Source organism: Podarcis vaucheri (assembly GCF_965113315.1).
Source record: "Podarcis vaucheri genome assembly, chromosome: 2".
Lineage (NCBI taxonomy): Eukaryota > Metazoa > Chordata > Lepidosauria > Squamata > Lacertidae > Podarcis > Podarcis vaucheri.
Window position 1 is genome coordinate 120,794,846 of NC_138760.1, and position 20,303 is coordinate 120,815,148.

At 48.7% G+C, this 20,303-nt stretch overlaps 1 protein-coding gene across 1 annotated transcript; it reads left to right on the forward strand.

The window, feature by feature from the left end:
- The first annotated feature begins 2,102 nt into the window (after positions 1-2,102).
- Positions 2,103-19,001, forward strand: GPSM3 (G protein signaling modulator 3). Its single transcript, XM_082207552.1, has 5 exons — positions 2,103-2,304; positions 10,271-10,422; positions 11,423-11,576; positions 15,782-15,957; positions 17,322-19,001. The coding sequence occupies exons 2-5, from the start codon at positions 10,351-10,353 to the stop codon at positions 17,541-17,543; spliced, it is 624 nt and encodes a 207-aa protein (XP_082063678.1). The 5' UTR covers positions 2,103-2,304; positions 10,271-10,350; the 3' UTR covers positions 17,544-19,001.
- Positions 19,002-20,303: the final 1,302 nt, after the last annotated feature.

Genomic DNA, 20,303 nt, shown 5'->3' on the forward strand with positions numbered 1-20,303 from the left:
ATGTGAGGCAAGTGTGGTTGAGAGACAGTGACTGGCCCAAGCTCACCCAGCAAGCTTGATGCTTGAACAGGATGGGAAAGATTTCTCACCTGCTCAGAAACTTGGGTGTGTGAACAGTGGCCACGTTCACACGTTATGCTGACACCTAGGCAAGCGTTTGCTGCTCGAAAGAGAGTGCAAATGTTGATTTGTATGGCTCAAATGTCACGTACATAGCGGGGTGAACACCCCGACAGCCATGCTGCAACACATTTCCCTGGTATATATTGAGAGCTTTGAAAATTTAGCGCAGGGTTGTTTTCTAGGGATAAGGTCTGGCTCCTTTTGAACCCTGTACTGGAGTCTTGTCCTTCCTTCCTTCCTTCCTTCCCTCCTTCCTTCCTTCCCTCCTTCCTTCCTTCCTTCCTTCCTTCCTTTCTCTCTCTCTCTCTCCCCCCCCCCGAGGACACAGAAGGGTCCTGGCTAACCCCAACCAGAACAAAATCAGCTTGGCCGCTTTCTGACCTCTGGGATAACCGCCAGAATATTTTGTGTGAAAGCCAGGATTAAACGATGAAGCCCACACAACCACCCTGAAGTGCCAGGCTGTTGAGCTCCAGCCCGGTTTCACACGCAGTGTGAGATTTCTGCAGGGCGCATATGTGCCGCTGGTCCACAGCCATCCTTCCACCCACCTGCTCCTCTCACAAGGTGGCGGAACAACATGGCAGCCCGATGCGACACGGGTGGCAGAAGCTGCCTTATGAGTCAGTCTGTGGGAATCTATGCTGGCTCTGATGCTTGCTTCAAGGCCACTTGGTCCATTGAGCTCAGTATTGCCTGCACTGACTGGCAGCAGCAGCTCTTCAGCAACTTGGGCAGGATCTCTGTCCCAGCCATATGTGGAGATGTCAGGGATTAACCTGGGACTTTCCATGAGAGGGAAGGTGGCGTTCATTTTTCACCTCCCAATGTGCAAAATAAAACAAAGCAAGCTGATGGCACGCCCTCCATCATTTCTCCTATGAAAACAGGGATATTCTATCCAATTACTACTACTACTACTACTACTACTACTACTAGAGACGTGGGTGGCGCTGTGGGTTAAACCACAGAGCCTAGGACTTGCCAATCAGAAAGTCGGCGGTTGGTTCAAATCCCCGTGACGGGGTGATCTCCCGTTGCTCGGTCCCTGCTCCTGCCAACCTAGCAGTTCGAAAGCACGTCAAAGTGCAAGTAGATAAATAGGTACCACTCCGGAGGGAAGGTAAACGACGTTTCCGTGCGCTGCTCTGGCTCGCCAGAAGCGGCTTAGTCATGCTGGCCACATGACCCGCAAGCTGCATGCCGGCTCCCTCGGCCAATAAAGCGAGGTGAGCACCGCAACCCCAGAGTCAGTCACAACTGGACCTAATGGTCAGGGGTCCCTTTAACTTTACCTTATTACTACTACTACTATTACCCTGCCCATCCGACTGGGTTGACGAACCACTCTGGGTAGCTTCCAACATAAATAAAAACATAATAAAACATTAAAAAACTTCCCCATACAGGACTGCCTTCAGGTGTCTTCTAAAGGCTGGCTCAAGGGCTGCATAACTCCATACCCTCCAACATTTCCCCAGATGAAAATAGAGACGTCCTATTTGACAAGATCAAATCAGAAACTGGGACGGCTTCTCTAAATTCGGGACTATCGCTGGAAAACAGAGCATGGTACTGATAATACCGAGGCCGCAGGTTCGATCCCTGTACAGGACAGCTGCATATCTCCATGTTGCAAGTGGGTTGGACTAGATGATCCTCAGGCCCCAACTCTACAATTCAATGTCTCTGGGATTCTGAGACGGAGCATCGCTTTGCAGAGGGACCCTGAGCAAAGAGCTAGGCTCCTGGGCAAAGGGGCTTTCCCAGCAGGTCTTGCTGTCTCTTGAGAAGGAAGCGAAGGCTGATTGAGTAAAGGGCAAGGCCTCTGTGCACCTGCCTCCTTCCTCAGCCGCAAGGAGTGGGTGGGGAGATAAAAGGAAGGGGGTTTGTGGGGAAGGGAGCCGAGGCGAAAGCGAGTGAGCAGCAAATGCATGAGCAGCGGAGGCAGGAAGTAGTGGCTTCCCGTGTAGAAATAGGGGCGTAGCCACAGCTGAGCTGAGCGACAGTCCAGGCGCAAGGAGGAAGGAGAGAAGACTACAGCCAGAACTAAACAACTGGGGCAAAAGCAAGGGGAAAAGGAAGGAAGGAAGGAAGGAAAATGGGGACGTGGAACTGTCAGCAACAGCAGGAATAAATCTGAGGGGGGGACCACACCGACACCTCCCCCCCCAAAAAAAGGTGAGCGCTGCAGAGTACAATTGCCAGCACAAAAACAGCCCTAAAAATTTGCTTCGTAAGTTACAGGTTTCCGGCACGCAAGTCACTTCCGTGCTGGGAAGTGGCATCTCCTGAGAAGAGGACCACAGAGAGGACAGCTGCGCTTGTCTCTGAGGATAGCCAATGTGGAGCCGCCTTCCAGATGTTGCTGCGTTCTCCAACTTCCATCATCCCCAGCCAGCACGGCCGATGAGCAGGGAGGATGTGAGCTGGGTGCCAGCAACATCTGGAGGGCCGACATGTTTGCTGCCCCTTGAGAGATGCTGCTGGTCAGAGGAGATGACGCTTGGCCGGTTGGAGACCTGGCAACGGCCCGTCTCAGCTGAAGGCGGCTTCACCAGGTGTAAATTCCCACATGTGCGTCAGTCTGCTGCAGGTGTGGGTCCGGTTGCGTTTCCGCAGGGCCGCATCTGGCATGGTTTGCACAGATGGGTCTTGTGTGGTTTTGCGTGTTGTTTACACAGCTAGGCAGGGTGGGATAGGAGAACCTGGCTTGGGAATACGGCGCGTGTGGTTTTATGGACTGCTATTTTAATGGGTTTTCACGGATTCTTATCTGCTGCGCAAATAAGGGGCATATAAACCACCTAAATAAATAAGCATAATACCCTCTTGTAGGTCGTGTGTAAACGGTTTCATGCCTTTCGCCATGGGCCAAAACTAAACTTGACCGTGTGACGTTGTTGCCCGTGACCCGGTCCTGATCCGAATCCGGAGGGTAGGACTCGAACCCATGGCTTCAAGTTACGAGGAAGGAGATTCTGACTAAACATCAGGAAAAACTTTCTGACAGCAAGATCTGTTTGACAGTGAACAGGACGCCCCTCAGAAGGTGGTGGACTCTCCTTCTTTGGAGGTTTTAAAGCAGAGGTTAGATGGCCATCTGTCATGGATGTTTTCGCTGAGATTCCTGCACTGCAGGGGGTTGGACTAGATGACCCTCGGGGTCCCTTCCAACTCAACAATTTTATGATTCTATGAATTGGGCCTCCTCCTTACACCTGCTGATTTGCCATGGGAGGAGAAGCCCTGAGGGAAGCCTGGATAGTCTGTTTCACCGGCCTCTGAGGGAACTGTCAAGGGCCTGAAAGAATTGTGGGGCAGCCTCTCTCCTGTACCACCCCTCCCCATCTTCCTTAGGGCTTCTTAAGGACCTGTCTGCCCTGAGGGAAGGCAGAAGCCCTGGCCAGGAGGAGGAATTCATCATAGCGCTAAGCTTGTTCCATCAGTGCAAGCTTGCTAGCTGGAACCATCTACGCTGAGCCAATTTGGGGGGCAGGGGGTGCACAGGGTCAGAGAGGGGGCAAGAAATCCTTGCATTGGCTTCTGCTAATTGAATGCAGCCCTGCACTGAAGTTGCCCTGTGAATGTTCTGCAGCATCTGTTCATTCTAATGTTTGGCTTGGCAGTGCAGTAAATAAAGAAATGCAATCAGCTCCCCCTCTATTGCCTGCCCATTGGACGTTTGTTAAAAAACAACAGCAGCAGCAGCAAGGGGCAAACCACGTCAACGCCAGCTGGGTCTAGTTTGGCCTGCAGGGAGTGTCCTCTCTGGGTAGGAAATGTGTCATGTGTGAGGAAGCCCTTTGGAGAATGAGGATTGGCCATGTTTAGAATTTAGAAATCCTGGCAGCTTGATCTGAATGTCCCCTTGAGGCTGCATAGTATTTCTCCCTCCTTCTCCCAAAGGACCTTCTTGGCGTTGTTGCTAAGGGCCAAACTAACTCTTGAGCACAGACCCTATTTTCCAGGGACGTCCCTGATTTAGAGAAGCTGTCCCAGTTTCTGATTTGATCCTAGAATGTCCCACTTTCCCTTAAAGGGAAAGGTAAAGGGACCCCTGACCTTTAGGTCCAGTCGTGGCCGACTCTGGGGTTGTGGTGCTCATCTCATTTTATTGGCCGAGGGAGCCGGCGTACAGCTTCCGGGTCATGTGGCCAGCATGACTAAGCCGCTTCTGGCAAACCAGAGCAGCGCACGGAAACGCCGTTTACCTTCCCGCCAGAGCAGTACCTATTTATCTACTTGCACTTTGACGTGCTTTTGAACTGCTAGGTTGGCAGAATCAGGGACCGAGCAACAGGAGCTCACCCCATCGTGGGGATTTGAACCACCGACCTTCTGATCGACAAGCCCTAGGCTCAGTGGTTTAACCCACAGCGCCGCCCATGTCCCCACTTTTCCTTAGAACGTCTTTATTTTCATTGGAGAAATGTTGGAGGGTATGGAGTTATCCAAACCCCAAGCCGTCTGAAGGCAATCCTGTATACGGATGTTTTCTTTCAATGTTTAATGTTTTATTATGTTTTTATTTGTGTTGGAAGCCGCCCAGAGTCGCTGGGGCAACCTACTAAGATGTGTGGAGTATTTATAGTAAATGATCATTGTGGAATGGGAGTGCCTATTTTCATCAGAGAAATGTTGGAGGGTATGGGAGCATGTGCCGACAGACTTTTCTCTCTAGCAAGCGCCACTTCTGAAAGAATTTGATGTGCGGACATAGGAACCTCGGAAACTGCCGTATACAGAGTTAGACCTCTTAGGTCCCTCTAGCGTGGTCGTGTTTACACTAGGGAAGGGGAACCTGTGGCCCTCAGGATGTTGTTGGACTGCCACAATCATTTTAGGCTGCGGAAGTGCGCTGCAACATTTTGCTGCAGGCCATAGAAAAGTGCCTTTCATTATACTAAGTCAGATCATTGGCTCATGGAGCTCAGTATACACCGGCTAGCAGCTGGATTTATGGCAGGAGTCTTTTGCGAGTCCTACCTGGGCGTGCCGCGGATTAAACCTGAGGCCTTCTGAATGCAAAGCATGTACCTTTAAAACGGCACAGTTCACACACTGAAGGGAAGTATCAGCAGGTTTGGGGAAAACCCCGAGGTTTGCAGAAAGAAGTGGACCAGATCTTTAGAGGAAAAATTCTAAGGGGAGACCCCCCACCAACAGTCTGGTGATTTAGTGGGCATGCAATGCAGATTAAGGCCACACCTGCGGCTTACCATTAAATCAGTGTTACACCACTTTAAGCAGTCATGGCTTCCCCCAAAGGAGCCTGGGAACTGTAGTTAAAGGTACTGAGAGAGTTGTTGGAACGCCCCCGTTCCCCTCACAGAGCTACAATACTCAGAAATTTTCTGGGAAGAGGGATTGATTGCTAAAGCCCTCTGGGAATTGTAGCTCCGTGAAGGGGAAAATGGTCTCGTAACAAGTTTCTCGGCACTTTTAACAAACTACAATTCCCAGGAATGTTCAAGTGGTGTAAAAGTGGCCTTTGTGTGTGTGTACATGTAGGGGGGATAGGGACAAAAAAACAATGATGGGGGGTGGGTGGGAAGACAGAAGTGAGTACCTTAAGGAGCATCTCAAACCCCAACATTTAGCCTGGACACTGAGGTTCTCCTCCAAGGGCCTTCTGGTGGTTCCCTCACTGCAAGAAGTGAGGTTACACAGGGAACCAGGCAGAGGGCCTTCTCGGTAGTGGCTCCTGCCCTGTGGAACACGCTCCCACCAGATGTCAAGGAAATAAACAACTATCTGACTTTTAGCAGACATCTGAAGGCAACTCTGTATTGGGAAGTTTTTAATGTCCGATGTTTTGGGTGTTTTTATATGTTGTTGGAACTCTGAATATGAGCTCTCCACACTGCAACATTTTGTTGCAGGACCCTATTGTACTTCACACCCCTCAGCCACACACAAACACTTCTTCAGAGAAGCAGATTGCAGGGGTGGGGTGCGGGGAGCAGGTAGGAGTGCCTGAAAGGCACCAACGGGAACGGGAACTTTGCACATTCCCAGAAACCCTCTTTCCTTTACCATTATGCCTTGTGTTTCCATAGCTATGTCCTTGGTATTTTTTAAAAAGGAAACTTTGGGGAGGGTTCGATAAAGAAAACGGTGCTGGTGGCAACTTTCAGACTTGGGTGGAAAGCGGAATTTCTCCGCAGGTGTAGTAACTTGCCATCCCGGGTTTGAAATTCCCCTTTCAAAACGGCTGTGGGGCCCTCTTCTCTTTTTCAGCTGGCCACCTAGGTTAGGGGGCTGAGCCTGTGCGCGATTAGTCCTGTGACACAGACCAAGCTCTGTGACTCAGCCCAGAATTTGGAGAAGAAACTGAAAACAACAACCTTCCCTCCCCGCTGCGGGCCCATGACTTGACATGTTTTGCCTGACCACAGGGAGGGGAGAAGTCTAGTCTGGTATGGGTGGCGGTGGCGACTTATGGGGCAATAGGGAGAGCCAGTGACAGGCAGGACCAGAAACATCTCCTGCTCCTTTGGTCCCTATCCTCGTCCCTGCCAAGTTGTACAAGGAGCATTGAGGCCACAGAGGAGCAGGCAGCTGACAGCCAGGGCCACCCTCTGGTGCCGTAGCAGAATGAGGAGGAAGGGAGGGGTGGCGCCACCTGGCTTTCTCAGCCAAGGCTCCTGTGCCCCTAAGAGCTGCGTGGCAGGAAGAAATTCAAAAGGGGAAGTTTATTCCCGCCCATGCATTTAGCTTCTGCTCGTCATGCAGTTCTTAAAAGGCGCAGGAGCGCAGCAAGGGGGGGTGAGTTGGCAACCCTAAATTGGACTTCATTTTTTCAGCTTTCGGTGCTGATCTTTGTTGTCTTTTCTATTGGATCTTAATCTATCATGCTTTGTTTTGATATTGTGACACGTCACCCCAGTCTCCGTGAGAGGGTGATATTCCTGCAGCTCCAGGGTTTATTGTTCCTTTTGGGCATGAGGCACAGCAGAGACTGTGGTGTCTTCATTATGATATATGGTATTACTGACGCATATAAACAACCTGAGGGATGCGGGTGGTGCTGTGGGTTAAACCACAGAGCCCAGGGCTTGCCGATCAGAAGGTCGGCGGTTTGAATCCCCGCGACGGGGTGAGCTCCTGTTGCTCGGTCCCTGCTCCTGCCGATCTAGCAGTTCGAAAGCACATCAGAGTGCAAGTAGATAAATAGGTACCGCTCCGGCGGGAAGGTAAATGGCCTTTGTCCCCTGCTGATGGCCGATCCAGCTAGCTCTGCCCAGATGGCTTGGCTCATGAGTGTAACTAAATCCTGTCGATTTCCATCTTCGGCAAAGTTTAATCAAGCCTTGATTAATTTTAACTTTTACTACATCATAACAAATTTAGGGGCATCTAGCGCCCCCTCCCGAACTCATAACAATATTTTGCTCTCTTTGATGTTTTGTGAGAGTTTCTTTATTTTGATTGGGCATGCATGGAAGTGATTTAACTGAGGGTTGCCATATTTCAAAAAGTGAAAATCCAGACACAAATGCTTTTTGAGCTTTTAATCTGGCAAAGTTGCTTAGCTTTCTTTTACACATTCTCAAAAAGAAAAGGAAAAAGCGAAATTTTCTGAGCTAAGGAAATTCGCCAAAAGCCAACACTTTTTGAAATAAAATCCAACCTGTGCAGCTGTTGACCTTCACAGCGAACGACCGATATAAGGTGCAGGAGCAGGCAAGGCCACATTTCCCAGGTCAGTTGGCCCCCCTACTTTAATTCTTTTGCAGCCTTTCCCAGAGGAACCTGGTGCGCATGGGACTGATGGCGTGGAACACGATGAGACGGACAGTAAGTGTAGCCAATGGCAGGCCGAGCAAGAAATAGGTGGCACCAACTTACTCTGGTTTCAAAGAATCACGGGATTGCGGAGTTGGGAGAGTCTTGTGCCTGGCCCACTGAGCTATCAGTGTCATCTTGCCAGCTGAGTTCTACAAGGGAAAACACTAAGGAATCTGAGGAGGAGGAAGAGGAATCTGGCAGGCCGAGCCACATCTCAGCCTGGTGGTCAGAAGGCAGGCAGGGGCAGGCTGGGTGAGGGCAAGCTGCCCTTGGTGGGCAGTGCCCTGCTTGCCCTCATGGCCCAGTTTCCGCTGCGACCCTCCCCTTCCTTCTATTGTCTCCCAGCTGTCCAAATTTAGCTTTAAACTCTTCAGATCAAGGAGCTATTGTTTGGGGGGAAAGGGGGGGGGAAGAGAGGGTGTTTTTGCTAACATATAAAAATGTTGTGCACGTTGATGGCCACAGATGATGAATTAACTGGGTTCAGTTAATGCATTCAGTGGCACTCAGCAATGTTTCTGAATACCAGTTGCTGGAAATTAGAATCATAGAATCATAGAATCATAGAGTTGGAAGAGACCACAAGGGCCATCGAGTCCAACCCCCTGCCAAGCAGGAAACACCATCAGAGCACTCCTGACATATGGTTGTCAAGCTTCTGCTTAAAGACCTCCAAAGTAGGAGACTCCACCACACTCCTTGGCAGCAAATTCCACTGTCGAACAGCTCTTACTGTCAGGAAGTTCTTCCTAATGTTTAGGTGGAATCTTCTTTCTTGTAGTTTGGATCCATTGCTCCGTGTCCCCTTCTCTGGAGCAGCAGAAAACAACCTTTCTCCCTCCTCTATGTGACATCCTTTTATATATTTGAACATGGCTATCATATCACCCCTTAACCTCCTCTTCTCCAGGCTAAATTGTGTGGGGGCTCTTGCGCTGGGGTCCTGCTTGGGGGTTCCCCCAAAAGGCCCCCGGTCGGCCACGGTGAGAACAGCATGCTGGACGTGGTGAGCCATTCGCCTGATCCAGCAATGCTTTGTAGAGTTGGAAGGAACCCTGGTCCAGCCCCCTGCAATGTAGAAATATGCCACTATCCCATTCGCAAATTGAACTTGCAATCTTGATATTATCAGGACCATGCTGATACCAACTGAGCTATCTTCTTCATATATATATATATATATATATATATATATATATATATATATATATATATATATATGCTTTCGTAGATTTTCACGGGTACAGGAATGCAGGTTTTGGTGTCTTCGGGTGTCTTCCCGTGTAAGAGTCGGGGTGTCTGTGCGACGTTTCGACGAGGTCTCACTCGTCATCTTCAGGCTGGTGCTTTCGGCTTCTTGTTACTGGAACAGAGCAGAGTCTGGTGTTTGAGTTCCTATAAATACTGTTGAGGGGTGTGGTGTATAGCCTCCAACGTTCTGGGCAGAGAGGAAGTTCCTAGATTAGTGTGCCTTTTCTTCTTTTGTTCCTTAATTACTTGAGGGATATCTTGGGTGATTTCAGAGCCCTCTGTTCCAGTAACAAGAAGCCGAAAGCACCAGCCTGAAGATGACGAGTGAGACCTCGTCGAAACGTCGCACAGACACACCGACTCTTACACGGGAAGACACCCGAAGACACCAAAACCTGCATATATATATATATATATATATATATATATATATGACTGTCTCCAACAATATTTCAAAGCATTTATCATCATATATATTTTTTAAAAAACATACAAAGTTTCTTCTTGACTTCCCACCCTTCCTTTCCTGATGTTTGTTTTTTATTCCTTCTCATGAGCTATTTTGTGGGACGCGGGTGGCGCTGTGGGTTAAACCACAGAGCCTAGGACTTGCCGGTCAGAAGGTCGGCGGTTTGAATCCCCGCGACAGGGTGAGCTCCCGTTGCTCAGTCCCTGCTCCTGCCAACCTAGCAGTTCGAAAGCATGTCAAAGCGCAAGTAGATAAATAGGTACTGTTCCAGTGGGAAGGTAAACGATGTTTCCGTGCGCTGCTCTGGTTCGCCAGAAGCGGCTTAGTCATGCTGGCCACATGACCCGGAAGTTGTACGTCGGCTCCCTCGGCCAATAAAGCGAGATGAACACCGCAACCCCAGAGTCGGTCACGACTGGACCTAATGGTCAGGGGTCCCTTTACCTTTTTATGAGCTATTTTCTTCGGTTCTTATGAATTGACAGGGCTCAGAGACTAGAGATTTAGCTGGAGCATAATATTTTCTTCTCCAAACACCCTACCATTCTTTCGAAAGCAGGAACTGCTACATTCTGGGATGAGACTTTTGGGGGACAAGGAATCCGCTAATCTCCTTTCTTCTCTGTTGCCCAGGACTAGGGGGAAAGCGATTTCTCTGCGTATTTGGCCACAAGAGTCTTTGGCCAGAAGGCAGAGACTAAACCAAAGGAAGGATGGAGGAAATGGATGTGATAGTGGAAGAAGAGATGCGACTGGATGTCAGCGCAACAGCCACAGAGGAACAGGTAAGGGGCTGATGTACCTCTCAGAGGAATAAGGGCCAAGCAGCACCTTTGGCCTACCGGGTGCTGCTGAACTACAGTTCCCACCAGCCAGTGGTACCCCAAGCTTGAACTTAAATGTGAGAACCAGATGGGTCATTGGCCTGATCCAGCCAGCCCCTTCTCGCATTCTTAAACTGCACGTGCGCCACTGAAAATGGCAGCTGCCGATATCGTTCCCTCTAAAAACAAATCTGGGAGGCTGAGTGCCAACAGAATCAAAGGAAAAATGGGACCGCTAGGAAACAAGAGGGCCGTATTAGCATGCTAGGCCGAGCCCCAAGAGGTGTGCAGGAGCACAAATGAAAAGGGGAACTCGCATCCAGTGAGGGCTGGCAGCCGGAGGGTCTGCTGGTTGAGCAAAACAGGATGTCTACATTTTTCAGCCGGAGCACAGTTCCGGCACCTATCAGGTGGGCATCATTGCGGGCCGGCGTTCTCCCTGCCCACTTCGTGCCTTTACGTACTTCTGAGAAGCCCCAAAAGAACATTTCAAGTCAAGAGAAACTGGCCAGTGTGTGCAAATCCACACTTTTTTACAGATCTGTGATTCCACCTAGCTCCTAGCCGTTCCTGTCTATGATTGGTCAAGGCGGCCACACCCATAGCTGTCAACCGTCCCTTATTTGGCGGGAAAGTCCCTTATCCCAGCGCCGTGTCCTGCTGCTGTCCCTTATTGATGATGTCCCTTAAATTTCCCAGGTTTCAAAGGAAGCAGCTCCTCTCCCTCCCTCCCTGCCGGCCAGGGAGGAGGGAGGCTCCAACTGTGTTGCTTGGCTGCGTTGCTCACCCAATAAGGAGTCTAAGAACGACTGGGGGGTGGAGCTTGCATGCCTTGTACCAATTTCAGAGAAATTGTCACTCTAATTTCAGAGAAATTGTTGGAAGGCACTCACTCATTGCACCCCATAACCTTTCTAGGAAGGTTAGAGACTTACTTTCAACCTTGCTTCCTGCTCCACAGCAGATCCAGGCCTCCTCTCAAGACGACCTCAGTCTCCTGCCAAACCCGGGTCCTCTTTTGCGTCCAAAGCAGAGAACACGGCAGACGGATCCCACGCGGCCCTGGAGGTCCCTGCCAGCCACTCCTACGGGGGAGATGGAGAAAGACCAGGCGGGTAAGATGAGAACACCAGCTTGCTATTGCTCGTCAAATCCACACCATGCATGGAAAACACATTCAGATCACAAAGGAACTTTCCCTTTGCGGAGCTACAATCCTTAGTATGCTTGACAGATTACAGCTCCCAGGATTCTTTGGCAGAAGGCATGTGCTTCTGCACATCTATGGTGTGTATGAGACCTCCTTTCCCAAATAAATAAATATTAAATAAATAACTTTTTATTTGTACCCCGCCCTCAGGGCGGCTAACATCATGAAACTAAGACAGTATACAAAGAACATAAGAACAGAAAAAGAGGCAATCAATTAGTTAAAATACATCTTAAAATTAGTTCAGAGCAAATTAAAATCTGGACAGATGGCAGTCCACGGGTAAAATTGAGAGTGGTTAATATTTTCCAGGGCCAACTGTAAAGGACCTGTGAGTGGGCTAGGAGGCCTCTTTACTGCTTGTTCTTATACAGAAAGAAAAGAATCAGACTGAACCCCGACCAAAGTCCTGGCAGAACAGCTCCGTCTTGCAGGCCCTGCGGAAAGATGTCAAATCCCGCAGGGTTAACAACTTTATTTTAGCAGACCAGTTCCTGTGTGTTTAAGTGGGAGATGCCTGCATTACCACAGGGGCTTTAACTTAAAAGTTGCTTTAACTTTTATTTAAAGCACATTAAAAAGGGACGCGGGTGGCGCTGTCGGTTAAACCACAGAGCCTAGGGCTTGCCGATCAGAAGGTTGGCGGTTCGATTCCCCACGACGGGGTGAGCTCCCGTTGCTCAGTCCCTGCTCCTGCCAACCTAGCAGTTCGAAAGCACGTCAAAGTGCAAGTAGATAAACAAGTACCGCTCCGGGGGGAAGGTAAACGACGTTCCCGTGCGCTGCTCTAGTTCGCCAGAAGCGGCTTAGTCATGCTGGCCCCATGACCCGGAAGCTGTACGCCGGCTCCCTCGGCCAGTAAAGCGAGATGAGCACCGCAACCCCAGAGTCGCCCACGACTGGACCTAATGGTCAGGGGTCCCTTTACCTTTAAAGCACATTATTTCTTCTCCCAAAGAATCCTCACACAGTTACAGTTCCTAGCACCCTTAACACATTACAGTTCCTAGGATTCTTTGGGGGAAGTAATGTGGTTTGCGCGTGTTTTAAGTGTACGGTGCATGGAGTTGTGTCACCATAGCACCAATGAGACCCATGTTCACATTCCCAGTCGCCCCCAAAACTCAGCGGGTGACCCTGGGCCAGTCACCATCTCTCATACTGGCCTGCTTTGCAGTGCTGTTGTGCGGATAAAGTGGGGGAGGGAGGAAGAGTGGGGGAGATGCCCTTGTACATGGCCCCAAAACCCTAGGAGGAAAGGATTATAAAACAAAACAAAACAATTTTGGCCTGATCCTGCCCTTAGGCTATTTTTAGTGTCTGTGTATAGCGCAAGATTGAAACCAAATGTTTGACAAAATGAGCTGCATCTATTTTCTGACTTCCTAATTATCGCAAACAAAATCCTGTAAACCTTTTGCTAACCCTTATTGACTCCGTCAAGATTATACTTCCTGTACTTCTCATGAAACCAAAAAAAGAACCCTGCACCAATCATTAAGCTGAAGGGGGCTGGAATTACTTTTTCCATTAGGCTCAACTTTTTCAGAAAGGCTGCAGAAACCCGTCTGCAAAATCTAGCCTTTTTGCATGAACTGCTCATTTCTTTAAGGAAGGTGTTTATTTAGAAATAGGCAAAAAGCTTCTGAACTTCAAAAAGAAAGAAAGAGACGCTATTTGTTCTTGTCCCGGATGCTCCCAGTGTGTAGGTGCTAAAGTACACTGCGCTCGACAGCAGTTTGCAGAAGTTTCTGTTGATTATGAGGAAGTCAGACGCCGGAGACATTTGCTTGGCTCAGGGCTGCTGCAACTCACCTTGAGCAAGCTAAACCTAAGAGCAACCCCTGCAAGTTTTCAGGTTTTGTTTTAATTTGAATGCTTTTGAAAACAACAACAGACAGTATATTCATCCATGTTTTATATCCGTGCTGTTATAAGAAAAAACCTGCTCCTTTTCCCTTATGGCACATTCTGGAGCCCATTCTGGAGTCCTTAAGTGGGTTCCCTTTTGGTCGGAGAAATTAACAGAGGCCAACCAGAGTATATTGAAAAGCAAAGCAGCTAGTAAGCATGATCTTTATTAAACTGCTGCAACAGGGTCCCCACTCACCACAGGCAGGAGGGAGGAGAACCCCGAACAATGGTGTACAAGCCCTTATATAGACTCTTGAAATTGCCCACCCTGTAGCCCAAGACCACCACCCCCTGAAACATCATACGCCCATCACAGGAGGAGGCAGTCTACAGCAGAAATCCTGTCTGCCAGGGTACCTGATAATAGTCACTGACTGCATTACCTGGGCAGTCTGGACATTCTTTTGTGATGGTTAATACTTTAGTTCCTGACTCCAGGTCACAGGCTCACCCTATTCATGCACAAATACGCACTTTAAGACAGGATTTGTAAGCAAAAGACAGTGGGGGGGGGGTTCCCATTTCCTTCCTCCTTGCAGAGAAACATTTGAGGTCAATTTGGGAGAATCAAAATGGCTTCAGGATTGCTCTCCTGTACTATTTCAGACATGTGGGTTATGTATGTATTTGCCTTGTACATTTATGAACATTTAATTTATATTCGAGACCTTAGAATTCTTATAACAGTGCTAATAGGCATTTGGTATATTTGCAGTCGTCTATGCCTTCGGGATTCCCGGGGTCTTGGCCCTCATCCAGGGCCTCTGTGCCTTTGGAGAATTGAAGGCATGGCGGAGACAGTTGTAGCTTTCAGAAATATGGCTTATTCCCATATTTATATCTGAGTTTGGAGGGAGGGAGTTCAGATCTTACAGCATGTTCCTTTCAAGAGGGGTGTCTTTCCCACAGCCCTGGAGTCAAGGGCATCTGCCCAAAATGGATCTCTTGTCTTTGTTCTCCCTTCCTCTTCCCAACACACCTTGTTAAAGACACTCTTTCCTCTCACAACCCTCCAAATCCCCAGTCTCTGTTCACACCTCAGGCTAGCCCAGGAATTCCTCTGCAGCTTGTATTTCTCTCTTCACATCTCAAATAACCAAAATACTACCATTTATTAATTTTGGGGGTTCAACCTCCCCTGCCAAAAGAAAACTTATAACAATATTTATTGGACTAGAATGTTGCAGTCTTCTCCAAAGATTTCCAGGCATATCCTTCCTTTGAAAACCTACATTGGCTCCCAGTACGTTTCCGAGCACAATTCAAAGTGTTGGTGCTGACCTTTAAAGCCCTAAACAGCCATGGCCCAGTATACCCCCAGTATACCCCCATCATTCAGCCCGGACACTGAGGTGCAGCGCCGAGGGCCTTCTGGCAGCTCCTTCACTGCGAGAAGTGAGGTTACAGGGAACCAGGCAAAGGGCCTTCTTGGTGGTGGCACCCACCCTGTGGAACGCTCTCCCACCAGATGACAAGGAAATAAACAACTATCTGACTTTTAGCAGACATCTGAAGGCAGCCCTGATTAGGGAAGTTTTTAATGTATGATATTTTACTGTGCTTTTAATTCTGTTGGAAGCCATTCAAAGTGGCTGGGGAAACCCAGCCAGATGGGCGGGGTATAAATAATAAGTTGTTCTTCTTCTACTTGTTGTTGTTGTTGTTGTTGTTGTTATTAGTAGTAGTAGTAGTAGTATTTGAAGAAGTGATGCAGGGGAACTGAAGGGGTGGTTGCCGAAAGCCCAGCTCCCTAGGATCCTCTTACTCCAAATGGTCCCCTGGTGAGGGAAGCCTTTTGGCTTCCACCAACAGTTTTCCGGGGGGGGGGGGTAGGTACTTTGAAGTCTCAGAGCACAGGCTCATGTGGCACAGACTTGTACATGCTAACTTTGGGTAGGGAGAACCGTTCTGGAGCACAGGTGGGAGACCTCAGATTGTGAGCCCTGGGGCCTCAACACCTGGCCAAACCACCTCTGGAGGGCCACGAAATTCAACTACTGACAATACGCCTGGCGGTTTCAGCAGACCTCAGTATTTCCAAACTTTGGTTGACAGTCATGAGGGCTAGAAACTTCAAACCAGTTAATGTTTTGATTGGGTGACGCTGGAGGACACCCAGGATTCCCTGTTATCCTTCTGCCCTCTGCGTATGGCTGTTCTGCTACACAATCTGTTCTCTTTCCTCTCTTCTCCCAGTCTTCTTCTCTTCGCTGACCTCTCTCCAAGCGGAGGAGTTTTTTGACATGGTGGCCAAAGCCCAGGCCCGGAGGCTTGATGACCAGCGGGCTGATTTTGAGGAGGCTGCGGAAATGTGTGCGGGCAACTCGAGGGTCTCTGAAGAGAAGCTCTATGACACTATCTTGGCTCATCAGGTGAGCGATGAGGTCTCCAGAGAAGGCCTGGGTGGACATTGGTGCTAGCAGATCCTCTTGATGTTGATGATGATGAAAATGTTGATACTTCCCTTCCGTCTGACGTTCCCAGGGTGGTTAACATTACAGTGGTGCCCCGCAAGATGAATGCCTCGCAAGACGAAAAACCCGCTAGACGAAAGGGTTTTCCGTTTTTCAATGCGCTTCGCAAGACGAATTTCCCTATGGGCTTGCTTCGCAAAACGAAAATGTCTTGCAAGTCTTGCAATTTTTTTCGCTCCCCCCCTTTTTCTAAGCCGCTAATAGCCTTTTAGCCGCTAAGCCGCTAAGCCTTTAATAGCCGCTAAACAGCTAAACCGCTAATAGCGCTAATCCGCTAAGCCGCTAATAGGGTTGCTTCGCAAGACAAAAAAACCGCTAGACGAAGAGACTTGCGGAACGGATTATTTTCGTATTGCGAGGCACCACTGTACCTATCCTGAAATCCAACTACAGCGGGATCTGCAACAAAATGTTGCAGCATGGAGTGCTTCTACTCAGGATTGCAACCCCCCCAGCAGTCAGTCAGCCTCTTGTGGCTACTGAGCATGCTCAGTCCTCCTTAAGAATGGCAGCAAATTCTCCTCCAAGCAGACACAGAAGTTTCCCTGCTCGTTTGTAGTCAGGAACCAAGGCCTCAGGCAAATTAATACGACTGGTATTTGTTATAGGGTCACTGGTATTTGTTATAGGGTCGTTGTACGTCTGCCCGCCCGCCCCGCCCCCCAATTCTGACATTTCCTTTGCATTGAAGCGAATGGGATGGAATCACACAATGACAATGTGATTAATTACATTACATTCAGCCACAGCAAGGTAACTGACATAGTTTTTAACAGAAGCTGAACTGCAGCAGCGCTGATTGCAAGAAACAAGGCTTGGAAAGGACCTTGCTAACTTCCTATATCCCTAGTCCTCATGGACTGTTTCCGAGGTTCCCCCAAACATTAGGGTGTTTCCCCCCCAAATACATTCCCCCCTGTTCTTCTGCAAGTCTTGGTGTTTCCTCAAGTTTGCTAATACCTCCCATTTGTGCATGTGGTGCTGTTTTGGCTTTCTAAATTATGGCACTCATACTCTAAACATTGGAAATGCAGGACTTGATGTAGCTGTCTTAGGACAATCCTCATTTCATCCTCACAATAACCTTGTGAGATGGATTAGGCTAGGAGATGGCAGCTGACTCCAACGTCGCTCAGCGAGCTTCATGGCTGAGCGGGGATTTGAACCCTGTTCTCCTAAGTCCTAGTCCAACACTCTAACCATTACGCCATGTTGGCTCTCAGTCGGCTAGCAGAGCTCAGCATCTCCTCTTTTCCTTACAGAGCCAGCGTCTCGAAGACCAGCGCACAGAGCCCCCCATCCCAGTAGGAATTCAGGGCCTACTGGATTTGCTGCTCAAAGCCCAAGGCACCCGGATGGAAGACCAGCGCTCGGCTCTCCCTCCTGGTCTCGGTGGGCCGTCCTTGCTGGGGGCGCACACTTCCTTCCCCATGCAGTGCCTGAGTCCCCCGGCAGACTCCTCCCTCCAACAGATGTGGTTCTAGTGACTTGAGACCCATTGCACCGAAAGACGGAACCCTTGCGAGGCCTAAACTGAGCAAGGCAGCATGGACTGAGAAATTTGAAAAAGTTTCATACTGTGAAGGTATCCTGTGTTGTAGAAAAAGAAAAAAGAGGGTGGGTGCAAAACTGAGGCAGCCTCTCTCCAATGCAGCACCATATTTGATTCCCGGCTAAGCTTTCTGTCCTCAACAAACGTTTCCTTCTAACCCGTCTACGAGCATAATGGCCTGAACTGGTGGCAGAAGCAGTAGTGTGATATGTTTATTGGGAGCCATGGAAAGTCAGTACGTTTCTGAGTCTGCTGGGACACAGCTTGAGGCTCTTAATCTCAGGGTTGTGGGTTCGAGCCCCACATTGGGCAAAAAGTTCCTGCATTGCAGGGGGTTGGACTAGATGATCGTCAGGGTCCCTTCCAAAACTCTATGATTCTGTGGTTCTACCTCTTCCTCAGGTGGGCAGAGAAGAAGAAAAAGAAAGGCCACACTGATAAACAAATAGCAGATGTTAGGTATGTGTGATGCTAGTAATTCCTGCCCCAAAGGCAGGATAACCTGATGTTCTAGATCAGAGATCTATAACTGTCTTTAGGAGGCATTAAGCTGTTAGAACCACCACTTTTTGCTAGATTAATCCACCATCTTGCGCTGTAGCCTCACAGCAATCTTTTATGGTCCTCCTGATGTTGCCAGACTTCGCCCTGGTCAGTGTGGCCAATGATCATTGGAGCTGTAGTCTTTCAACATTTTCCATAGTCCATAGTCTTTCCTGTTCTAAAATTAGGGTCAGAATGTATTGGGGTGTTCGTGTTTGTGTGTGTGTGTGTGTGTGTGTGTGTGCAATTGAAATGTAAATTCAGCTGATTGATGCTTGCTTTGAAAGAGATCGGTTTTACATGCTTCCAATCTTTTATAAAGCAATGGTGTTGGGTACTGTCTTATTTAGCTGCTTCCACGCTGTGTCCCGTAATGCAATCATATGGAAATGTAATTAAAATAGCGGCTCTACAAATGGAGCTGTTTTCCTCCATCCTGCCATCCCTGTCCGCACTACACATTCAGGGTGCAGCTCTTGTGGGCCTATGCAAAGTATCCCAGCAGAGCGGAACCCCCTTTTTGTTCTTACCTGTAAAGGCAAGTGCAAATGCACCAAATATTATCTGTGTGATAGTTACCTGTTTTTTAATTTTTATTTTAAGTAGTAGCAAACCAGGCAGAATCACAACCCAAGAACTCAATTGCAATAGGGTTTTTTGCCCGGCTTATGTATGGCAGCCCACCTGCAAACCCTCGCTGCCCACGTCCGCAGTTGCCAGCTGCTGCGTTGCAAAGCTAAGATAAAACGGCAGCAGTTGGCCGCCCTTGCAAGAAAAGTTTGTCGTTTTTATGCACGGTTGCGCTTTAGTGTGGTCATCATAATAAAACTTCCTTGCGTGTTCTTGAGCTGTTTGTGCGTCAGCATGCACACACAATTTAAAGAGGGGGAAAGAAACGATAGATGCAAAGGGCAGAAGAGAGCAAAGGTGCAAACAGGAAATGCACCTCCTCCATGGGGTGCAAGACTGGGCCATGTGTCTGGAAGTCCTGAGCTGCTCAGACCACAAGACTCCCCTCTTGTCCTCGCTGATGTGGTCCACCGGAAAGCAGAGCAAGGCATTTGGCAGCAGCTGGGCTGCAGGACTTGCCGGAAGGAGGTGTACAAGGCGCCATCCAACTGTCTTAGGGACCCGACTCCGGATTTGTGTCGGGTTACTCCTGAGCCTTTTCTTACGATACGATACAATAATCTTTATTGTCATTGTTCCATACAGAACAACGAAATTGAAAAATCTACACAAGACATTCAAAAACCAACAAGCCTGCTATCCCGGCCTGGTTAACCCCCTAGAAACACTGATTCCCATAATTAAATACAATATACTCCCATAGAGACTCCTTACCCTGCATTTAAAACCAAAATTGCATTTGGATAGAAACTGTTTCTCAGGCGGCTAGTCCTAGTCTTTATAACCCTGTACCTTCTTCCAGAAGGCAGAAGCTGAAAGAGATCATTTCCGGGGTGCACACTATCCTGCACTATCTCTGCAGCTTTCTTATGGCACCTGGAAGCATAGTTTTGATCCAAGGTGGGAAGAGTGCACCCAATTATTCTCTCCGCAGTCTTTACAACCCTGGACAGCATTGTTTTCCCCCTGACCGTGCAGCTCCCAAACTACACACACAGACCATAGGTTAATACACTCTCCACAGTACAATGGTAAAATGCCATCACCAGGTCCTTTGAGAGATTATTTTTCCGGAGGATTCTCAGAAAATATAACCTCTGCTGTGCTCTCTTCATCAGGTCTTTGCTGTTTTCTCCCCAGGTTAGGTCATCTCTCAACTCTATTCCCAGAAATCGAAACACTGAGACCTGTTCCACGCACTTCCCCTCAATAATAAATGGCTGAATATTCAATTTACATTTCCTAAAATCCACAATAATCTCTTTTGTTTTCTTTAAGTTAAGGAGTAAGTTGTTTTTCCTGCACCACTCCCCCGACTGCTCAGCTTCCTTCCTGTAGGCCGCCTCCCCCTCTCCAGCCGTGATTAAACCAACCACCGTTGTATCATCTGTGAACTTAATGATCTTATTACTGGGGTATTTGGGGGCACAGTCAGCTGTATAGATATCCTGCAAGGCAGCGGAGGATCAGCGTTTTCCTTCTCCTAGATGGGCTCCCTTCCCAGGTTGACGAGCCCCAT

Coding starts and splice junctions, on each gene's coding strand:
- GPSM3 (XM_082207552.1), top strand. CDS start 10,351: ATGGAGGAAATGGATGTGATAGTGGAAGAAGAGATGCGACTGGATGTC. Junction 11,577..15,781: donor GATGGAGAAAGACCAGGCGG/GTAAGATGAGAA, acceptor CTCTTCTCCCAG/TCTTCTTCTCTTCGCTGACC. Junction 15,958..17,321: donor ACACTATCTTGGCTCATCAG/GTGAGCGATGAG, acceptor TTTTCCTTACAG/AGCCAGCGTCTCGAAGACCA.